A 23,274-nucleotide genomic window follows, 5' to 3' on the forward strand; every position below is an offset into this window, starting at 1 on the left:
TCCCAGCTCTGGAAAGCTGCAGGGGACCTCAAGGGACCACAGGGGACCTCAAAGGACCTCAGAGGACCTCAGGGGACCTCAGGGGACCTCAAAGGACCTCAGAGGACCTCAGGGGACTTCAGGGGACCTTAGGGGACCTCAAAGGACCTCAGGGGACCTCAGGAGACCTCAGAGGACCTCAAAGGACCTCAGGAGACCTCAGGGGACCTCAGGGGACCTCAGGGGACCCCAGGGGACCTCAGAGGACCTCAGGAGACCTCAGGGGACCTCAGGGGACCTCACCTGGAGATGAAGAGGAAGCTCCAAGGTCCGTGGCAGGACAGGGGACAGAGCCACGCTCAGGGGATGGGGACAGGGACTGGAGGATCACGGAAGGGTTGGGGTTCACATTCCTTTTGTGTGCAGGGACCCTTCTCATGGCCAGGGACCCCTCTCGTGGCCAGGGACCCCTCCCACCATCCCAGGCCGCTCCAGGCAGCTCCAGGCCCGGAGCTGCAGGCTCAGGATCCCTCCCAGCCCTGCAGAACCTCCCGGCCGGGGATCTCCTCTCCCCCCTTCTCACCGTAATTGGGCTTTTTGTGGCTCCGGAGTGAAGCTCCATTAGCGGCGGGGCCGGGGGGCGAGCGGGCCCCGCGGAGGGGGAGGGTCCCTGCCCCCCCAGAACCGCGCTGCGCCGCGCTGATAAACAGCAAATATCGGGGAACGGGATTTCCACATTATCTGAGCGCGGCAGAAAATCAAAATTTCAGTCTAAATCCGAGGAGACGAAGCTCATAAGCTCCTCCAGCTGATACAGACGCCGAGCCCAGCCGGCGAAGGCTCAGGAGGCACAAAATAACGTTTTTCGTTCACAAAAAAAATAAAAAAAAAAAATAAAGAAAAAAAAAAAAAGAAGTAGAAGAAGAAAAGGAGAGAAAGCAAAAGGAATGAACGAGAAGGGAGAAGCTGGAAATCTCTTTGGGGGCTGCCCGCGGGGAGAGGCGGTGCGGAGAGGAGCGCGGTGTGCTGCTGCAGCCCCTCGGTGGCGAGGGGAGAAACAGCCGGCGCTGCTGGGGAAGGGGCTGGGGGTCCCAAGGAGGTCCCAAAGGGCGGCTCCGGCTCCGGCTCCGGCTGTTCCGGAGGTGCTGGCAGCGCTCCATGAGCGATCCCAGAGTGCAGCTGAGCCCCGAGCCCGGTTTGGGAGCCACGTGGGGCCTTCCCCAGCCCAAAAAGCGAGGCTGGGGTGGGCCGGGAGCTCCTCCGTGCCCCGCTCCAGCCTGGGGCCCGCGGGGAGTGATGCCGAGGGGAGCGGGGAGATGCTCCTGGATGGGGGGTCCCCAAATTCTGGGAGCGGGTCCCAGTGCAGGTGTGATGCTGAGGGGAGTAGGGAGATGCTCCTGGATGTGGATGAGGCTCCCCAAAATCCGGAGCAGGTCTCAGTGTGGGAGTGATGCCGAGGGGAGCAGGGAGATGCTCTTGGATGGGGCTCCCCAGAATCTCCTGGCTGTGCTCGGCCCCGCTGCCCAGAGACGTTCTGCAGCACCAAAACCCTCCCTCAGCAGCCAAACCCCACAGGAAAGGCTGAATGAACCCCGATTTGTCCTGGTGGAGGGCTCCAGCACCTCCCTCCCACCCCAAACCCCGTGCAGGGGTCACAGAGGAGCTCCTGGGACTGGTTTGGCTCTAAAATCCTTTTTGCTGCCCGATTTTTCCACTGATCCCGGGCGGCTCCCATCGTGCTGTCCCCACATCCCCGGGCTCCCTCCTGCTCTCCCAGCCCCTCCAGCATCCTCTCGGTGCTGCTCCAGGCTCATTCCTGCTCTCCCAGCCCCTCCAGCATCCTCTCCCCTCATCCCCAGGCTCATTCCTGCTCTCCCAGCCCCTCCAGCATCCTCTCGGTGCTGTCCCGGGCTCATTCCTGCTCTCCCAGCCCCTCCAGCCCCTCCAGCATCCGCTCCCCACATCCCCGGGCTCGTTCCTGCTCTCCCAGCCCCTCCAGCATCCTCTCCCTGCATCCCCAGGCTCATTCCTGTTCTCCCAGCCCCTCCAGCATCCTCTCCCTGCAGCCCCAGGCTCATTCCTGTTCTCCCAGCCCCTCCAGCATCCTCTCCCTGCAGCCCCAGGCTCATTCCTGTTCTCCCAGCCCCTCCAGCATCCTCTCCCCACATCCCCGGGCTCCCTCCTGCTCTCCCAGCCCCTCCAGCATCCTCTCGGTGCTGTCCTGGGCTCCCTCCTGCTCTCCCAGCCCCTCCAGCATCCTCTCGGTGCTGCCCCAGGCTCCCTCCTGCTCTCCCAGCCCCTCCAGCATCCTCTCCCTGCAGCCCCAGGCTCCCTCCTGCTCCCCCAGCCCCTCCAGCATCCTCCCGGTGCTGTCCCGGGTTCACTCCTGCTCCCCCAGCCCCTCCAGCATCCTCCCGGTGCTGTCCCAGGCTCATTCCTGCTCTCCCAGCCCCTCCAGCCCCTCCAGCATCCTCCCGGTGCTGTCCCAGCTCCCAGCCCAGCCCGGGGGGCTCCGTTCCGCCGGGGTCTCGGGGCCGGGAGAGGTTTCCCCAAGCCCCTCTGGGGCCGGGAGGTCAAGGCCCAGCGAGTGTTTCTGTTTAGTTCCAGATACCAGCCTGACAGGTGGGTGCCTCTTGATTAATTCCCAGCTCCCCTAAAACCTCCCGGGTTCCTGGGACGCGGCCCCCGCTCCGATCCAGCCCAAATTAGGGGGGAAACCCTGGGAAATGCTGGGGGGGTTCCCTGCGGCACCCCCAGAGCTCCACAAACGTCCCCAGTGAGGGTCTTTGAACAGCCAGAAACCCCCAGCACGAGCTCCCAGTTCTCCCAGTTCCTCCCAGTTTGGCAGCTCTGACGGAACCTGCTGGAAGCTGTGTGCAGGAGAAGGGGGATTTGGGGATCCGGGGGGATCTGAGGGGGTCTCTGAGGGCTCTGTCACCAAATTCTCACCCAGCCCCTCCCACGGGAGAGACCAGAGACCCCCAGAGACCCCCCCAGAGCCCAGGAAAAGCGAATCCCTCTGGTGCTGTCCCTGGGGAGATTTGGGATCTTTGGGGGGATTTTTTGGGGGTTTTTTGGGGGCATCCGTGGAATCCAAACCTCGGGAATTCTTTGCCTCCCTCTCACCCCCTTTTTCACCCACTCTGAGCGCCCAGAAATGCCCGAAATCCCCACTCGGCTGCCCCAAAACCCGCCGGTTTCTCCCCAGAACATCCCCACAGGGGGAAATTCCCGAGGTTCCTGGAGCTGAGGGAGTTCCAGTAAATCCCCAGGTGCTGAGGAGAGGCAGGGAAGGCGATTTCGTGCTCAGCTCCCTCCCAGCTCCAAATCCCGGGGGATTTTCCCCATCCCTTTATCAGGGTGGATCCACCACCACAGGAATGTGGAGATTAAAACCCCAAAGGGCTCCGAGGAGCAGAGGGGAAGGACAAATCCAGGATCCTTCGAGGTGCTGCAGCCTCCCGAGCTCGGAGGGAAGCATCCAATGCCTGAACGTTTATGTCCAAAAAAAAAAAAAAATTTAAAAAAAAATAGAGAAAAATAGGAAAAAAAAAAAAACAACCCCGAATCAACTTATTAAAATTTCGCCCCGCTGCATCTCCTGCTTATTCAAACAGCGCCAATTTCCGTGGATCTCATATCAGCTCCCAGCATCTCCCAGCCTCAGCGCTTGGGTTATATGGGAAAAGAGAGAGAGAGAGAGAGGGAAAGGAGGGGGGGGAGAAAAAAACTGCGAGCAAAATAAAAGCCGCTATCTGACAGAATCTCTCCTGGGGATCTCAGTTATTAAAAAAAAAAAAAAAAAAGAAGAAAAAAAAAAAAGGAACAATTTTTTTTCTCTCTTGGCTGCTGTTTGTTAAATGTGCAGGAGCCATAGGCAAATTTTTGCTAATTTTGTGCATGCTTTTATCATAGTGGTGATTCACTGGCAGCTTTATCCTCCGATAAGTGGATTAGTTGTTGAGCTAAACAAAAAGGTGTTTGACAAGCAGGAAGCTCTAAAGAACATATTTGTTTTCCGAAGAATGGAGCTGTGTTTGTTGCTCGGTGCAGTGCGGGGCGTTGTGGGGAATTTCATTAGCCCAAAGGAGAAGGAGAGGCCTCCGAGCTCTCCTGCTCTGCACGGGGATGAGCCGGAGCCTCTCCCTCCTCTCAGGGTGGGGGTTTGGATGTTGAGGAGGGGTTTGGGTGGGGTGTAGAAGGTCTTTGGGTTTATTTGGGAATACCACCCAGCATATACATAATATATCTATTTTTATATATTTTATTTATTTATCTATTTATTAATTTATTTACCTATTCATATTATTTATTTATTTATCTATTTTAATATTTTTATATTTATATATTTATATATATAATATATATTATATATATTATATATTTTATATATATTTATATATTTTATATTTTTTATATATATTTATATATTTTATATATTTTATATATCTTATATATTTATATTTATATTTATATTTATATTTATATTTACATTATTTATTTATATATTCACATATTTACATATTTCTATTTATATCTTTATGTTTTCATATTTTATTTATATATTTATTTATACATCTGTCTATATTTATATCTATATATATTTATACATCTGTCTATATTTATATCTATATATATTTATATATATTTATATATATTTATATATTTTTATATTTCTATATATTTCTATATTTTTATATTTTTATATATTTTTATATATTTATATATTTATATATATAAAATATATATACAATTTATATGTAGAAAAGTGTATCTTTTATATCTATTCTATATAATAATAAGTATATTATATATACTTAGCTATAATTTGATATCATTAATATGATATAATACATAGTATAGCTTAATATTGTATCATAATACATTAATAATATGTGAACACTTCAATTATTATACATATTAATCATTAATTTATCATCTCTAATAACAATTAAATTATTAATATAACTCTATTATATATTTTATAACTCCTCAGCTCTGTGGGACGTCAGCAGAGCCCCAGAGCTCCCAGTCACAGCTGAGATTGAGGGGGAATTGAGGCAGAATTTGTCCAAAAAAGGAGGAGAACGGGGCTGAAATGAAACCTTGGCTTTATCCAAACCTCTGTCCACTGTCACCTCCGAGCATCTCCTCCCCCTGGGATGTTCCTCCTCACGGTTGTGATTCCAAAGGCCAGGAATGGAGGCAGAGGGATTTTATCCCGTTTCAAGGGGAGGTTGGAGCTCTGAGGCTTTGCCCCACAGCCCTTCCCTGCAGAATTCCGTATTCCCGTATTCCCGCAGTCCCGTGTTCGCTTCCAGCCCTTCCGAGCACTCCCTGCACCCACAGGCCTTGGGCCTGTGGAATAATGGGAATTGTCCCCTTGGAGCTGCCGGGAGCTTGGGGACAGTGGCAGTGACCATCCCTCACAAGGACCCGAGCCAGGCGAGCTCCTGGGCTCACTGTGCAGCTCCGGGAATGTTCTGGAATGTGCTCTGCTGATCCTGCCCGGGCTGCTCTTATCCCATCTCCTGTTCCAATTCTGCTCTTCCAAACCCTTATCCCATCTCCTGTTCCAATTCTGCTCTTCCAAACCCTTATCCCATCTCCTGTTCCAATTCCACTCTTCCAAATTCTTATCCCATCTCTGTTTCCATCTCTCTCATCCAAGCTCTTATCCCATCTCCTGTTCCATCCCTCTATTCCAGGCTCTTATCCCATCTCTGTTTCCATCCCACTCTTTCAAGCTCTTATCCCATCTCCTGTTCTGTTCTACTCTTCCAAGTTCTTATCCTGTTTTTGATCCCATCCTGCTCTTCCAAACTCTTATCCCATCTCCTGTTCCATCCCTCTCTTCCAAGTTCTTATCCTGTTTTCTATCCCATCCCTCTATTCCAGGCTCTTATCCCATCTCTTGTTCCATCCTGCTCTTCCAAACTCTTATCCCATCTCCTGTTCTGTTCTACTCTTCCAAGTTCTTATCCTGTTTTTGATCCCATCCCTCTATTCCAAGCTCTTATCCCATCTCCTGTTCCATCCCTCTCTTCCAAGTTCTTATGCTGTTTTTGATCCCATCCCTCTATTCCAAGCTCTTATCCCATCTCTGTTTCCATCCCACTCTTCCAAACCCTTTTCCCATCTCCCATCCTGCTCTTCCAAGCCCTTATCCCGTCTCCGCTCCCACCCCTGGCCTCGGCATCCATCGCTTTCCGGGCAGGGACTCCAGGGTTGTTCTCTCCCGGTGTTTCCCTTCCTGCAGCCCCTCCATATCCCCCTACCCTTCTCCTTCCCCCTTTTCCCGTCCTGCCAGGAGAGCCGGGAATGGGGCCGGCTGATCCCCGTCCCCTCCTGGCGGTGACCCCTCGGTGGGGGCTGGGGGGGTTGCGGAGCTGATTTTGGGGTGGTGGAGGACGGGATAAATCCCCCGGGATGGATCTCCCAGGGAAACGAGGCCTCTTCCCTCATCCCGCTGCCGCCCCGAGGGTTCCCCGGTGTCCTTGGGAACCGGAGCAGCGCATCCCATGGGATGGGATTGCTGGGAGCATCCTGGCATTCCCGGGAGCCCGCAGGGAGGGAGGGAGGGAGGGAGAGGCGGCCGCTCCATCCCCATCCCCGAGCTGCTCCCGGGGATGCTGCAAAGCCGCTTTTCCCTGGCGAGGGGCTGGAGCAGCGCGGTTTTCCCGGGATTTGGGGAGGGCTGAGCTCAGAGCTGCGGCCGGCAGCTGAAAATGATACCGGAGAGGGAAGGAGGGAGGGGGAGAGGGAAGGAGGGAGGGAGAGAGGGAAGGAGGGAGGGAAGGGGGACGCGGAGGAGCGAAAGGTCCCCAGCTGGCTGTGAGTGGCATCTGCGCGCGGAGCGCAGCCTCCAGCTGAGAGCTATTTCACTATTTATTTACATGTAATTATTGCTATGAGGTGCAGATATTAACACTGTCAAGAGCAATTTGCCCTGACATTTTTCACTTGCTCTGTTCCCTGACGTTCCGGGCTGGGTGGGATTTTTCCGCTGCCTCTCTTCTCCTCCCGCTCCCTCCTCCCGGCCCCGCTCCGCTGCGGGCACGGCGCTGCTTTAATCCCGCGTCCTTCGCAACTCATTAAACTTTGAAATTTAATTTTGGCCGGGGCGCGGGCAGCGGCTCCCACCCCTGCCCAGCAGCCCGAGCATTTCCAGTGCGAACAAACCGAATTTACCGCTGGCCGCGTTTTCAATTGCGAGGCAATCTCGCCCTCAACCTTCGCTGCATCTCAAACACCCCAAAGGTGCTCGAGCGTTCATGGCGGGGACACTCAGAAAGCAAACGCAGAACAAAGATTTTGATTTTTTTTTTTTTTTTCCCCCAGCACAAAAAAAATCACCTCCCGCCCCAAAACTGGCGGCTGCTTCCGACTTTTTCCTCCCCGTTTTTTTCCCCTTCTCTCCCCGGCCCGAACCACCTGATTCCGATGGTTGGTGACACTTTAAATTAAGATTTCCGGCCCGCGCCGGAGCCCTGATTTAATGAGACAGTTGTTGGATGTCATTTATTAAATCCCAGTTGTGCATCGGGGCTCGTTTGCTGAGCGACGTGACGGGCACAGCTCGGCCCAGCCCGGCTTGTCCCATCAGCCAGGAGGGGATTTGGGATCCTTGAGCAGCCAGGAGGGGATTTGGGATCCTTTTGTAATCAGGAGGGGATTTGGGATCCTTTTGTAATCAGGAGGGGATTTGGGATCCTTGAGGAGCCAGGAGGGGATTTGGGATCCTTTTGTAATCAGGAGGGGATTTGGGATCCTTGAGGAGCCAGGAGGGGATTTGGGATCCTTTTGCAATCAGGAAGGGATTTGGGATCCTTGAGGAGCCAGGAGGGGATTTGGGATCCTTCAGCAGCCAGGAGGGGATTTGGGATCCTTGAGGAGCCAGGAGGGGATTTGGGATCCTTCAGCAGCCAGGAGGGGATTTGGGATCCTTTTGTAATCAGGAGGGGATTTGGGATCCTTTTGCAATCAGGAGAGAATTTGGGATCCTTTTGTAATCAGGAGGGGATTTGGGATCCTTGAGGAGCCAGGAGGGGATTTGGGATCCTTTTGCAATCAGGAAGGGATTTGGGATCCTTTTGCAATCAGGAGGGGATTTGGGATCCTTTTGCAATCAGGAAGGGATTTGGGATCCTTTTGCAATCAGGAGGGGATTTGGGATCCTTTTGCAATCAGGAAGGAATTTGGGATCCTTTTGCAATCAGGAGGGGATTTGGGATCCTTTTGCAATCAGGAGAGGATTTGGGATCCTTTTGCAATCAGGAGGGGATTTGGGATCCTTCAGCATCTCCTTGGTGTGCAATAAACCTCCTCCTTCCTCCCTCTTCCCTCCACTGCCCCAAAATTCCCCATTCCCATCCCCTCGGGAGAATTCAGGAGAGGGTGACCATGCCAGGGTGTGTCGAGGCTGTTCTTGGAAGGGGAAAATCCCACAAATTCTGGGTATTCCTCAGAGCTTGAACCTGCTGGGGTTTTTGGAAGGGGTTTTAATGATCCCTCGGTTTTACCTACAGCACTTTTGGCCCCTTTTCTTGTCATTTTTAGGGTTGGACCAGGCTTGGCTTCTGCTCCCTTGGCTTTGCAGGGAAAATATTTGGGAATCTGGTGCTTTCTCCCTATTTTCTTCTGGATTTGCTTCCTTGGGAAGGGCACAGCCAGAGAGCCAGGCCCAAGAGGAGAAGGGAAGACCGGGATGGCCGTGGATGATGGAAAGACCAAAATGGGGTCGTTGCCTTCAGCGCTCCCCGTTTTGTGAACGGCGGGATGGAAATTATCGCGTTATTGCCAGCGGATCGTTGGTTTCGTGGCGCTTTGCGCCAAACCGCGGCGTTTTGCCTCATTTTGCAGGATTTTGGGGTTTTCCTCATCACCTCAGAAGTTTGTGTTGGCGCTTGAAGCCCTCACCCTTTCCCATTTCCATGGATGCCGATGGAACGTGGGTTATTTTTCCCTCCTCTAAAAGAAAATGTTGTTTATCTTTCCCACAGCCCTCACCCGTCACCTGCTGACCCTTTGTCGATCTTTTCCAGGAGGAGCTGGGATTTCAAGCTGGGATTTCAAGCAGGAACTTCTCTTTTTTTTTGTGGATGCCGGGTGTGGGATTAAATCAGGGCCCAGTGTGGAAATTCCACATTTTTTAATCTCAGCTCCTCCTCCCCACCCCATTCCTGTGCGTGGGGCTGAAACAAAGCTGATAAAACCTTATCAAACCTTATTAAACCTTATCAAATGCCTTTACATCTCCCAGGGATGGGCCTAGGGAGACCCTGACCGTGGTCCGAAGTTCTCCTTGTTGGTCTTGACTTATCCCAAGCCTGGCTGGAATGATCCCGTCACCGTTTGGGATGCTCAGATTCCTGCTCCCCGATAAACCCAGCACCAGCTTGAGTTTTAGCCTTTCTTGGGCTTGAGTTTCAGCTTTTTTGGGCTTGAGTTTTTGCTTTTTAGGGCTTGAGTTTTGGCCTTTCCTGGGCTCAAATTTTGGCCTTTCTGGGGCTTGAATTTTGGCCTTTCTTGGGTTCACGTTTCAGCCTTTCTTGGGCTCAGGTTTTAGCTTTTGGTTGGCTCAAGTTTTGGCCTTTCTTGGGCTCAGGTCTTTGCCTTCCTCAGACTCGAGTTTTGGCCTTTCTTGGGTTAAAGTTTTACCTTTTATTTGGCTTGAGTTTTAGCTTTTATTTGGCTCAAGGTTTGGCTTTCCTGGGTTTGAGTTTTGCCCTTCCTGGGGTGAGTTTTGGCCTTTCCTGGGCTTGAGTTTTGGCCTTTCCTGAGCTTGAGTTTTGGCCTTTCCTGAGCTTGAGTTTTGCCCTTCCTGGTTTTTCTGGGGGAAGGGGCGAGCTGCCTCACCCGCTGCCGGTGATGAGCGCTTTAATCAGCTCAAACCCCTCGGAAAAGGTCAGAACATTCCAGAAACGAGCCCAATTCCTGCTCCTGATGGTACTTCGGACCGCGCCTGCCGGGATTTGGGGGTCTCTCCCCATCCAGGAGATCCAGATTCCCTTTCCCTGTGCGGACAGGAGGTTTTTCCTCCTCACATAATGACCAGGGCAGAATTAATCAGGCGGGGCTTTGCTGCTGACCCGCGGGCACCCGCAAAGCCCCGGCAGCAGCTGCTCCATACATTAACTCCGCTCGGCCTTAATCTCGGGTTTAAGACGAGAGGCGGGAACGGGAGCAGGCGGGACACGGAGATTTTCCCAGCATCTCTCAGGTGCAAAGGCTGGCAGGGCTCAGGGCAGGTAAAACCCGGACTGGGCTCTGGTTTTTGGGGTTCAGCTCTTCCCCGGAGTCCCAAAATTTGTGTAGAGGCACCCACAAAGCCCCCGCAGCAGCCGCTCCACACATTGACTCTGCCCTAACTTAATCTCGGGTTTAGGGCCGGCTCGTAGTGAGGCAGGGAGAGGCTCAGGGTGGTAAAACCCGGGCTGGGCTCAGCTTTTCCCCAATCCTGTGCCAAGGTCCCGGCTCCTCGCTGAGCCGGAGGTGGGAGCAGAGCCGGGATCCGAGCCTGGAGTGGGATGGGAGAAGGATGGGATCAATGGGGTCAATGGGATCAATGGGATCAATGGGATCAATGGGATCAGTGGGATCAATGGGATCAATGGGATCAATGGGATCAATGGGATCAGGATGTGACCAGGATGTGACCGGGATGGAGTCAGGATGAGATCAGGATGGGATCAGGATGTGATCGGGCTGTGACTGAGATGAGATGAGGCTGTGATCGGGCTGTGACCGGGATGGGATCAGGATGGGATCAAGATGGGATCACGCTGTGATCGGGTTGTGATCAGGATGGGATCAGGATGGGATCAGGATGTGACCAAGATGGGATGAGGATGGGATCGGGCTGCAATCGGGCTGCGATTGGGCTGTGACCAGGCTGTGATCGGGCTGTGACCGAGATGTGATCGGGCTGTGACAGGGATGTGATCAGGACAGGATCAGGCTGTGACCAGGCTGTGACCAGGATGTGATCAGGATAGGATCAGGATGTGACCAGGCTGTGATTGGGCTGTGACCGAGATGTGATCGGGCTGTGACCGGGCTGTGATCGGGCTGAGATTGGGCTGTGACCGGGATGTGATCGGAATGGGATCAGGATGTGACCAGGCTGTGACCGAGATGTGATCGGGCTGTGACCGGAATGTGATCAGGCTGTGACCGGGCTGTGACCAGGCTGTGACCAGGATGTGATCAGGACAGGATCAGGATGTGACCAGGCTGTGACCGGGCTGTGATCGGGCTGTGACCGGGATGTGATCGGGATGGGATCAGGATGTGATCGGGATGGGATCAGGATGTGACCAGGATGTGATCAGGACAGGATCAGGATGTGACCAGGCTGTGACCGGAATGTGACCGGGCTGTGACCAGGCTGTGACCAGGATGTGATCAGGCTGTGACCAGGCTGTGACCGAGATGTGATCGGGCTGTGACCAGGATGTGATCGGGATGGGATCACGCTGCGATCGGGCTGTGACCGGGCTGTGCCCGAGCTGCCATCAGGCCGGCAGCGAGCAGCCTGGCCTGGAGCTCTGTCCCTGTCCCCCCGCCAGCAGCGGAGGCTCGGCGGTGACAAGCGCCAGCTGCGCGCGGGTGTCCCCCGCTTGTCACTGCCCGGCGCCTGCCGCAGCCAATCTGTGTCCTAATCGCCATCAATTAACACCAAACACTTTCTCCCCTCGCTCCCCCCGGCCCCGGCGCGGACACCCAGCCCGGAGCTCGGGATAAAGAGGGAAGAGCCCCCCCAACCCCGACCCTCTCCCCCTTCTCTTCCCGCTAACTCAGCGCAACCAATTAGGCATCTGACACCCGCGCGGGCTGACAAATTGTTTCTGTCATCTGCTCTCTGTCTTTCATTAAACGGGAGGCGGAGGGGGGCTCGCGAGGGGAGGGGGCGGGAGATGTGATCTCCCATGCTTAGCGAGGCCAGATACATTAATTACAAAACGGCCATTTGCGGCATGAAAATGCATTAATTAAATTTATGCAATCATTATCTTTAAATAGTCGTATCTTTAAAATGATCGGCCCTTCCTGAGTCTTCCCTCTCCTCCGCTAAGTAGCTCTAATCCCTTTTCCGGCGTTTATCTCGGGATCGGCAGAGCCCTGCGTGCTTTTTTTTGGGAGATGCCTCCAAAACTCCGCTCGAGCCTTCGAGGGAGTGGCAGCTCCTTGCCCTTGGCACCGCAGCCAGGACTGGCACAGAGAGAGGATTTGCCGATTTTTTTTGGCGTGTTTTGGACCAAGAGATGCTCCTAAAAGATCTCAGCCGGGAGTTGTGGGGTTAAGGAATGAGGTCGGGATGTGAGCGGGTTTGTGCGGGAGGGCGAGGGATGCGCCGCGGATCCCGCCCGCTGGATGCGGGGCTGTTTTTCCTTGGAAAAGGTTTGGTTTCCATGAGGTTCCATCAGGGCATCTTCTTCCCCTCAAAAAAAATTAAAAAATCCCCGTTCGAGGCCGTCGATGGCGCCCGTGAGAAAAGAAACAAAAAAAAAAAACAACAACAAAAGGTTTAAAAAGAAGCTTTTTGCTGTTCTGATGCTCCAGAGCGCTTCGCGGTGGCTTTGCTTTGTCACTCCAAAATCTTTTTTATTTCGGAGCACCTTCAGAGGTGGCCAGAGACTCAAAATGAGCCCTCAAAGGGCGGCGAGTAAGGCTTTTAACCCAAGATCTTCTGCTTCCCTCCCTCGCTGTTCCAAGGTTTGTGATGAGCACACAAATAAATAATCACCGGGAATTCAGCCAGGCTGGCGCTGCCAGCCCAGGTACGGCAGAGCCCAGAGAGCCGGGGAGGGATTAATCTCATCCCCTGCTTAAGTAAGCACCTCGAACTCGGCAGGAAAACTCCATCCGAGCGGCTTTTGGAGAGCCGGAGGACTCGGGGGGCGATAGCATCTAAACCCCGCTCCCCCGGGGCTTTCTTAGCGCTGCGGGGGAAAGATTTTGTTCTGTTCTTTGTGTGCCTGCGCCGTTTTTAACCGATCCTGGCGGGTTTTATCCCCACCATCCGCAATTCCTGGCCGGTCACACCGGGGTGTTTGGAGCCGAACCCCGCGTTGTGCTCGGAGTTTAGGGCAGGGTAGAATTTGGGGTGGGGGGCAGTGAATCCTGCCGGGTTTCTCCCGTCTGAGGGGCCGGGATGAGCTGCGGGGTTTCAGAGAGAGCCTCGGGCAGTGCCTGTCCTGCCCGGAGATCCCCAAGTGTCCCCAAGTGTCCCCAGGCTCCTCTTTGGGAAGAGGATGGAGCTGGAGCTGTTGGGATCCGGCTGTGTGAAGGTGGCGGCAAACGGGGAACACAAAAGGGCTCCTTTTCCCTCTTTTCCCTCTTTTCCCTCTTTTCCCTGGGAATGGCCCTTTCTGGAGAGAAGGGAAAAGCCTGGCCAGGGAGCAGAGCGGGGGAAGAGGTGTTTGAGCTGGAACAGCTGAGCTCCAGGGCCGCCGCTCCCTCATCCCGGATTTCAGCAAGGATCCCTCTTCCTTCCCCGCTTTTTTCCCCACCGCATCCACCCGACTCTGCTCTGTCATGGACACAGTTCCTTTATCGGCGATTCCCGGTTTTCTGGGCTCGGAGGGCGATGTTTGGGGCGAGCCAGCAGCTCCTGGGAGCCCGCAGTGCTCCTCAGCAGCAGCGAGGGCTCCGGAGGGAGAGCACCGTGCAGAGCTGGGAAAGGCGTTTCCTTGGATTTGGGAGCTGGGATTCTCCTTCGGGTGAAGCATCCCGGGGACTCTCCCTATTCCACCAGGAGGATTTTCCCACCGGGACTCTCCCTTCCAAAAGATTCACGGAGAAACGCAGGATTAAACACGTGGAGGATGGAAGCAGTGCCAGGATGGAGTTTGCTTGTGGTGACCCAAAAATCAGGAGGCCGGGGCAGCTCCTCTTGCTGAGCAGCGCCAAAAATCAGGGGAGGCCGGGCCCAATCCTTGTTTTTGTCCATAAAATATCTCTGAATCCCAATGAAATCAGGGAAGACGCTCAGAGCTGTCGTGCCACGAGACAAATCGTGGTGCTCTGGGTGGCAAAGCAAAGACTGCCCGTTTTCTGAGGGGAGCTGTCCAGCAGCGCCGGGAAACCGGAGCCCTGTGAGAGTTTTGGGGTGTTGAGGAGCTTGTTTAGCTCTGGGCTCGAGCCTCTCGGGGTTCTGGGAGCGAGGAGCTCCTGTCTCCCGGGGTTTCCTGGTCGGTGGAATCCATCTCCATAACCTGGGACCCCGCTGGCCTCTCCCAGCCCCCTCACCACGAAACATCTTTGTGTTTCCTCCCTGGTGATCCAGCCTGGGCAAGCCTTTGCTTCCTGCGTTTCTCCAGGGGACAGCGGAGTTTGGTGTCCCAAAGCCGGGGACAGTGGCTCATGTTTGTGACCAGAGTTTGGTGTCCCAAAGCCGGGGACAGTGGCTCGTGTCTGTGACCAGAGTTTGGTGTCCCAAAGCTGGGGACAATGGCTGGTGTTTGTGACCAGAGTTTGGTGTCCCAAAGCCGGGGACAATGGCTCGTGTTTGTGACCAGAGTTTGGTGTCCCAAAGCTGGGGACAACAGCTCGTGTCTGTGACCAGAGTTTGGTGTCCCAAAGCTGGGGACAATGGCTCGTGTCTGTGACCAGAGTTTGGTGTCCCAAAGCTGGGGACAACGGCTCGTGTCTGTGACCAGAGTTTGGTGTCCCATGGCTTGTGTTTTGGAGCAGTTTGGTGTCCCAGGGCACAGTTTGGTGGCCCAAAGCAGAATTTGGTGACCCAGGGCAGAGTTTGGTGTCACATGGCTCATGTTTTGGAGCACATTTTGGTGTCCCAGGGCACAGTCTGGTGTCCCAGACCAGAATTTGGTGTCCCAGGGCACATTTTGGTGTCCCAAGCCGGGAACCATGGCTCGTGTTCCCCCACCAAGCAGCTTTGAACGTAATTCCCGCTCTTCCCCTCCCAGTCCCGCTTCTCCCAGGGGATCTCTCAGAGCCCTCAGTGGACGCTTGACCCCGTGGCGCTTCCGATTCCCTCGTGGGGTTCCCGCTGCTCCTTCCTGGAGCACCAGCTCCGAAGCCGTTCCTCTTCCCGTTCTTTCCGCGTAGCTTAGAGCCTTTTCCTCAGACCTTGTCTGTGATTTGTACATCCCTACAGAAGCAGGGTGCCCAAAACAAGATGCAGTGCTCCCGCTGGAACCTCACCATAGCCCTGAACAATCAGGTAACAACTTCCCACCGCTCCTCCTCCTCCTCCTCCTCCTCCTCCTCCTCCTCCTCCTCCTCCTCTTTACCGCCGCTCCATCGCATTCCCGGCTCCATCCCACCCCCGGCACCTCCCCGAGCCCTCTCCATCGTCGGTGTGTGGTGGCTTCCCATCCATCCGGCGGAGCAGGGCAGCGTGAGGGCACAGGCGCTCATCTCCATGTCACCTGCTGTGTCCCCGGCCCCTTCCCCGCGCCCCGAGCTGTTGGAAGTAGCGGGAAGGCGCCGCTGGCATTCCTGGGTTGGTTGGTTGCTCTTTGGGACCGCTCTGGAAGGGTCTGGTGGGATGTAGGGAATGCAGGATTCAGGCGCGGGGCTCGTTCCCGGCTCTCCGCGCGTTTTCCAGCGGAGATTTGGGGTAGGAAATTGGGATTTTGTGACTCCCTGGCAGCAGCCCGCCTGTTTCTGGAGGAGCTGCGGGGTTGTGGGAGCTCCTCCACCGCTCCCCTCGGCTCCTGGAAAGGGGATGAACACCCAGGGGTGGCCAGACTGGGGAGCAGCTCCAGGTTCATCAACCTCAAATCCCCCTAAAATCCAACCGGAGGCTTCGCTCACGGCCTCGGTTACGGTGGAGAGAGCCAGGGCTGCACTCCAGATCACCTCAGGGGAGGCTGGGGGAATGGCTGGGCTTGGAAAACACCTCCAGCACCCTCGGGATCACTCCCCACCCACCAAACCCCACCACAAAGCTCCAGCTTGCTCCAAAACCCATCCGGGAACGCCGCTGGGTGCGAGGAGCCGCAGCCACCCGGCGCAGAGGTTTCCCAGGTGCGGGAAGCGCCAAGCACCCTCTGGATCCGCAAATTTAACGGGGTTTGGAATGTCGGGATCCAGCTCAGCCGGCTGCGGTGATTTAGAAAATATTCCGAAATTAATTGCCTGGTTTTGTGAGCGCAGTGTTAGTGATTGCTACACAAGTCATTTTAGTCCTACCTAGGGGCATATTTGCATATATTTATCCTCCTTTCAAGTGGAGATCTTTGGGGAAAGTGTATTTATCTCCTCCTAACTCTTTCTTCGGCTTTCAGCCGTCCTACAGTCACCTCTTCATTTTGTTCCCATTTAATGTATGGATGGAATAATCGACTCTCCCTCTTCCCGCCAAGTGGAAATGAATCCACAGAGATCAAAACGCATTAATGTGGCGAGGGGGTTTTTCCTTCTGCCGGGAGCAGCTGCACGGAGCAGGGAAAGAGGGGGGAGATGGAGCTGGGTCCCCCCAAAAATTGCCTGGGAGGGCGGGGCACGATCTGGAGAGGAGCTGGAGCAGCCGGGGGTGGCAGGGACCGAGCTCTTTCCTGGAGGAACTTTGTCCTCTGTAAATCCCGGAGATCCAGCGGGTTTCCCAGTTTCTCCATGGCCGGGGAAGTGAAGTGGGAATGGCCCAGAAATCCAGGGAGATTTCAGCCTCCCCAGCAGAGAATTCCCTGGTGCTTCTCGCCCGGTGAGGCACCAAAGGGTCCAGTTGATCCCATTCCCACCTTTTTTCGGGAGAGGGATGGGTTTTGCCCATTCCCAGGAAAGCAGCGCCACAGCCTGAGGAACAGCACTGCCAGGAGCTCCTTCCCTGGATGTCCCTGGATGTCCCTGGGTGTGTCCCTGGATGTGGTCACTCCAGGGATGTCCCACAGGGAAGGAACCATGGTCACCCCAGGGATGTCCAGGACCTGTGGTCACTCCAGGGATGTCCCACAGGGAAGGAGCCATGGTCACTCTGGGGATGCCCAGGAGCTGTGGTCACCCCAGGGATGTCCAGGACCTGTGGTCACCCCAGGGATGTCCCACAGGGAAGGAACCATGGTCACTCCAGGGATGTCCCACGTGGAAGGAACTGTGGTCACTCCAGGGATGTCCAGGAGCCGTGGTCACTCCAGGGATGTCCAGGACCTGTGGTCACCCCAGGGATGTCCCACAGGGAAGGAACCATGGTCACTCCAGGGATGTCCCACATGGAAGGAACTGTGGTCACTCCAGGGATGTCCAGGAGCCGTGGTCACTCCAGGGATGTCCCACGCTTCTCAGGAGCCACCAAGGAGCAGCCGCCAGCTCTGCCAGGGCAAGGCCACCAAAGTCGGCTTTGCCCTCCCCTTGTCCCTCCCTTATCTGTCCCCATCAGCCGGGTCCCCTGCAGCCCCCCCAGCCCCAAACCCGGACCCCGATTGCCCGGCTGGAAGGTCCTAATTGCGCTTCCCACCCCAGAGCCGCCTCCCTTTATCATAAAGGGTGCACATTTCCCCCGCCGCAGCTTCCATGGCCAGAGGCCCTGAGGGCCAGCTCAGAAATGGAGGGAATTAATTACATTTTTTTAACTCCCCTCCTTTTAAAGTAGGGGAGAGAGTGATGAAACGTCCCGGGGGGAGCCGCCGAGGAGGGTGGGGAGGGAGGGGAGGGAGGCAGCAGCAGGAGGTGAGGGGGGAGCTGCTGCTTTCATCCAGGAGGGTCTTTGTGCATCAACCCCCGACGCTCCAGGACCTCTCCCCGCTCGTCCCCACCCCAAAGGTGACCTCGGGAAAAGCTCCTGGCCCCAAGATTTGGGCCAGGGGGAAGGGGGGAGGACAGGGAGGGAGGGAAAGGGACGGCTGTCAGTCCTGCTGATGGACAGTGAGCAGATTCCCCCGCAGATAAACCCCGGCAGATGTGCAGTGGGTATCGATTTTTAGTTAGCGATGATTAATGCACCAAGAAGTAATAAATTACAAGCCGGCAAGGTCAGAGAGGAAAGGGAGAAGGACTTTGCATTCTTGAGGAGGGGATCTGGAGTTCAAAAGTGGCCTGGAAAATGAGTTTTTCCAGCTGAAATAAGAAGTCAGGGGAAGCAGGCCCGGGAGGGCTCTGCGGGGTTTTCCGTGCTGGGTGGCAAGGAGGGAACGAGAATCTCCGGTTCTCTCTCGTTATTCCAAACACCTTCGTGTCCTGGGGTGAGGAAATGGATCTGTCCTCGGCTGAACCTGTGCAGAGCTCAGGGAGCTTGGCCCCAAATCCCCCTCAGCCTGTCCAAGGAGGGCAGGGGCTCCTGGCCCCAAATCCCCCTCAGCCTGTCCAAGGAGGGTAGGGGCTCCTGGCCCCAAATCCCCCTCAGCCTGTCTGGGAAGGGCAGGGGCTCCCGGCCCCAAATCCCCTCAGCCTGGCCAAGGAGGGCAGGGGCTCCTGGCCCCAAATCCCCTCAGCCTGGCCAAGGAGGGCAGGGGCTCCTGGCCCCAAATCCCCTCAGCCTGTCTGGGAAGGGCAGGCGCTTCCCGTGGTTCTTGGAGAGCTTTGGGGCTCTGCTGAGCTCTCAGGGCCCCCTTGGCCACCCCAAATCCATGGGAACATCCAGCTGGGATGGATCCCCAGCCTCTGCCCGGCCACGCAGCTGTTCCCCACGCCGGCAGGGCTGGGAGGGAATCCCAGTGATCCTGATGGAATTCCAGAGGGAAATTCAGCCCATCCTTCCCAGAGGGATCCCTCAGATCCCCTGCAGGGATTCCCGAGGGGGAGCAGGCACTGGGAACACCCCAGGACCAGCCTGGAGTGACTCCAGGGCCAGAGCCGAGATCAGGAACCGCTCCTGATTCCCAGCGATCAAATCCAGCTCCTTTTTCCAGCAGGGTTTGTGGAAGCATCTGCCCCGCTCCCTGAATTTGGAGTGCGAATCTGGCTTTCATTTTCCAGCCTTGCTTTACATCCCCTTTTTTTCCCCCCAAAGGAAGTGTTAATGTGGCTCTCGCTGGCCTGGGGAGCCGCTCCTTTGCTCGGGGTAATAAAAAGCATCTGAGGAGCTGCGGGGCCGTGGCCAGGAGGGAGAGAAGCACCAACCCCGCTGCTCCCTGAGTGATTCCAGTCCCCCTCCGCTTTCCAGGGAATCCTCCCTGCACCTGCAGGGCTGGGCGGGCTCACATCCCCAGCCAGGCAGCACCTCCAGGCCTGGACAGCTCAGGAAGGGCGAGGAGAAAGGGCAGAGCATCCCAGGAATAACTCAGGGTCCCCGGGGCTGCGTTTTCCGCGCGTGTTTATTGTTTTAAACACGGGGTTCTGCTGGTGAACTCACAGCAGCCGTGCCCGGGGGCTCCCGGGTGTCCCTCGGGACACGGATCCGGCTCCTCCAGCCCAGGGGATGCTCCAGCCCTCAACCGAGGGGATTCGGGGGTTCCACCCCCGGGACAGCTCAGCACCCCAAGCTCTGGATGGATCCATTCTCCTGAGGATTAAATTCCCTCTCTTCATCCCCCAGTGCTGGCGCGGGAACATTTTTAGGGCTGAACATTTCCATGGAGGCACCTCGGGATTTAATCCCTGCCTCGAGCTGTGCCCGGAGGCTCTGGGGAGCCGATGGAGGCTCTGGGGAGACCACCGAGGCTCCGGGGAGACCACCGAGGCTCTGGGGAGACCACCGAGGCTCCGGGGAGACCACCGAGGCTCCGGGGAGACCACCGAGGCTCTGGCTAAGCTCGCCGTGCAGACAGCTGAGCCGGGTTTAACTTTTGGGGAGCAGCAGAGGAGTTTGAGCTCAGTGCAGGGTGGAAAGCCAGGAGGAGGAGGAGGAAGAGGAGGAGGAGGAGGGGTCAGTGAGCCCGGGACTGGGGAGGAACGAGCCCTCCCCTCGCTCAAACCCCATTCCCGTGCCCCATCCCCACACCCCAGCTCAGCCCCGAGCTGGGGGTTCGATGGATTTTCCTGGATTTTAACCAACCCCCTCCCCTCCTCGGCGGGGCTCCTTCCACCCACCCCCAGCTCCCGAATTCCCGGACAAATTCTGCTCCGGGAGCGGAGCCGGGGGTGGAATTTCCATCCTGGCAGATGCTTTAGGGAGCAGAGGCAGCTGGTGGCTGGGCGCTCACCCCAGAGCCCGCTCGGGCAGGGAGGAGGGGTCGGGAAGGTGTCGGGGTGAGCAGGAAGGGGACCCTCAGCCCCATAAAAACCCCCCCGGTGTCCTTCCCGAGAATGCAGCCCAGGCACAAAAGCTCACCAGGCCGCTGCTGGCGGATAAAGGGCTCATTTTACCACTTGCCAGGCTCCAAATATTTCCAATTTGCCACTTTAATTGATGTCAATGAGGTTATGCTAAATTCGGAGATTTGGAGCCGCTCGGCATCTGAGCGCCGGCCGGGCCCCCCGAGGTGACCGTCCCTTGTCCCCTCTCCCCCCGCCCCAGCCCGCGGAGGCTCCGACACCACCGAGAGGCTTCAGGAACCTCTCGGCCCTTCCCCTGCGAACCCTTTCCACCTTTAACTCGGAATTACCCGGGGGAAATTCTGCTGATCCCTGGCGGGGAAGGGCAGAGCCTCACCCCCAGCTCAGCCCCGGGAACAAATCTGGCATTTTCGCTGAAAAAAAAACAACATTAAAAACTGAAAAAAAAACCCCAAAACACCAACAAAAAACCCAATTAGTTCATCTGGTTCAGGTCTCAAAGCAGGAAGATTTTTTTTTGTGTGTGTAAATTAAATTACATTTTCCAACCGAGCGCTGAAACGAGCCGGACCTGTTACCCTTTAACATCTGGGGGCAAAGAGAACTCGGACATTTCATCCCCTGAAGCTGCATCAAAGCCAGCGAGGGTTTGATCTGCTTTGCCTGGGGACCTTTGCAAACCCGACTTCCCAAGGACGGGGCTGTCCTCACCGTCCCTTTGGGAAAATTGTGATTTTTTTTTTCCCCCTCCTGCTTTTCCCCGACCCCTTTGCTCATCCCTGGCAGGGCAGCAAAATATCCCCAAAAAACGCCAAGGTTCCGAGGGGAGCCCCGGGGCTGCCGGCGGGGTTTGGTGGGCTCAGAGCTGGGCTCTCCGCCCCGTTTGGGCCGCTGTCCATCCCAAAACTCCTCTTTTGTGTCCTCTCTGCATCCCCTGACGCTCCCCGCGCTGTCTCTGCAGGTGATGAGCATCCTGAGCAACCCCAGCGGGGTCCCACCGCAGCCACAGGCCGATTTCTCCATCTCTCCCCTCCACGGCGGCCTGGACAGCACCAACTCCATCTCGGCCAGCTGCAGCCAGCGCAGCGACTCCATCAAATCCGTGGAGAGCCTCCCGACCTCGCAGTCCTACTGTCCCCCCACCTACAGCACCACCAGCTACAGCGTGGACCCCGTGGCCGGCTACCAGTACGGCCAGTACGGCCAGAGTAAGTGCTGGGAGGAATTCCCCCTTCCCAGGGAATGCCAGGAGCGAGGGAGGGAATGGGGGATCGGATGCACCCATTTATGGCTCCGAATTCTGTCTGTCTGTCTGTCTGCTGGGAGTTTGTCCGGCTGGAGGTGAAGAGGGGATGTGCTGTGGATGCTCGGCTCGCAGCCGGATCTGAAAGTGGCAGTGAAAGGTTTTAGGTGGATGTTTTTCTGTCGGCAAAGGGAGATTCCCAACCCCTTCCAGCTCCCCAGTTCTCTCTTCTCCAGGAATGCCAGGACTGGCTCACCCTGCTCAGCCGGGGGAAAGCTGGGATTTGTAAAGCCGAGCTTAGAGCATCCCTGCCTGCCCTGCCCTCCCCAGGCCAGGGCTCAGAGCTTTTCCTACAGAATGAGGCTGTCAGCTGGGCTGGGGCTCTGGGAGAGCCGGGATTGGGATGCTGAGCCTGTCCTGAGAGCCGGGATTGGGATGCTGAGCCTGTCCTGGGAGCCGGGATTGGGATGCTGAGCCTGTCCTGAGAGCCAGGATTGGGATGCTGAGCCTGTCCTGAGAGCCGGGATTGGGATGCTGAGCCTGTCCTGAGAGCCGGGATTGGGATGCTGAGCCTGTCCTGGGAGCCGGGATTGGGATGCTGAGCCTGTCCTGAGAGCCAGGATTGGGATGCTGAGCCTGTCCCGAGAGCCGGGATTGGGGTGCTGAGCCTGTCCTGGGAGCCGGGATTGGGATGCTGAGCCTGTCCTGAGAGCCGGGATTAGGATGCTGAGCCTGTCCTGAGAGCTGGGATTAGGATGCTGAGCCTGTCCTGAGAGCCGGGATTGGGGTGCTGAGCTTGTCCCTTGGACAGGGACAGCTTGGCCCGGGTTGTTGTCCCCACTGGGTGACAGGGACAGCCCAATCAGGGGGAGCTGTCCAGGCTGGGTGACAGGACCAGCCCAGTTCGGGGTACCAGAACCAGCCCGGTTCCAGCCCAGTTCGGGGTACCAGAACCAGCCCGGTTCGGGGATGTCAGGACCAGCCCGGTTCAGGGGGTACCAGGACCAGCCGGGGATGTCAGGACCAGCCCGGTTCGGGGGGTACCAGGACCAGCCCGGTTCAGGGGGTACCAGGGCCAGCCAGGGATGTCAGGACCAGCCCGGTTCGGGGATGTCAGGACCAGCCCGGTTCGGGGGGTACCAGGACCAGCCCGGTTCGGGGATACCAGAGCCAGCCCTCAGTGCCGGGGCTGTTCTCACCTGCCGCGTTCCCCCGGGCCGAGCCCGCTCGGCGCTCCGCTGACCCCGCGAGGGTTAAAGGTGCATCCTCTTCCTGCGGGCGCGCTCCCGCTGCCCGCAGCGTGTCCTCGGTGACCTTTCCTCCCTCGGCCGCGGCTCCCGGGCCCTCGTCACAGCCCTTTAATGTCCTTAACGCCGCGGCCTCAATGAGAACCGGCTGTGGCGGCAGACGGGATCAATAGCGGCCCCCCCGCCCCTCCTCTTTTTGTTTGTCGGGAGTTTGATCTGTGACCCCTCGACCTTCCCCTCGCTTCTGGATGCGGGGCTGGACACACGTGCTATTGATAAAAATCTTAAACAAATTCCGATACCATGTATTTCCAATAAAGATTCCCTTGGGCGAGGCGTTAGTCACACCCATGTGTGTAAAAAAATAAAATAAGGGGGCGAGCAGCGCTGGGCAGAGAGGGGGAAGGAGAAAGGAGGGTTTGTCTGGCTCTGCTGCAGGAATTTTTGCTGGCACAGGAGTTGTTTCCTGGGCCCCCCGATCCCGATTTCTGTCACCCCGTTGGTGACGAGCTCTCCGCGGTTTGCCTTGGTAATTAGTGCTGGCCTCACGCGCAGTTGACCTTGGAATAATGATATTTTTTTTTCCTTTCCCCGTTGTGCTTTGCAATTCCAATTCCCTTTGGCTTCTTCCCTTCAAATTCCGTTCAAGCTCCCGTCAGCGTGAGGTGACCCCCGGTTTGTTCA

General features: G+C 56.3%; 1 protein-coding gene and 1 long non-coding RNA gene across 3 annotated transcripts in view; one reads left to right on the plus strand and one right to left on the minus strand.

The window, feature by feature from the left end:
* Positions 1-23,274, plus strand: part of PAX7 (paired box 7) — a 93,109-nt gene that overhangs the window by 64,117 nt on the left and 5,718 nt on the right. Inside the window, exon 8 of one of the 2 annotated variants that reach the window (XM_086860578.1) lies at positions 21,062-21,308. In XM_086860578.1, the coding sequence (XP_086716704.1) occupies positions 21,062-21,308 (247 nt within the window). Of the gene's footprint in view, positions 1-21,061; positions 22,261-23,274 lie in introns of those variants that run through there. The other variant, XM_086860577.1, reaches the window with a different exon arrangement.
* On the minus strand, positions 20,209-22,682 carry LOC147649515 (uncharacterized). The gene is made up of 2 exons (XR_015278721.1): positions 22,543-22,682; positions 20,209-21,484 (listed from the first exon to the last, which is right to left on the minus strand). It is a non-coding gene; the product is annotated as an uncharacterized LOC147649515 (long non-coding RNA).

Source organism: Cyanistes caeruleus, chromosome 22 (assembly GCF_971803275.1).
Source record: "Cyanistes caeruleus chromosome 22, bCyaCae1.hap1.1, whole genome shotgun sequence".
In the NCBI taxonomy this organism is placed as follows: domain Eukaryota; kingdom Metazoa; phylum Chordata; class Aves; order Passeriformes; family Paridae; genus Cyanistes; species Cyanistes caeruleus.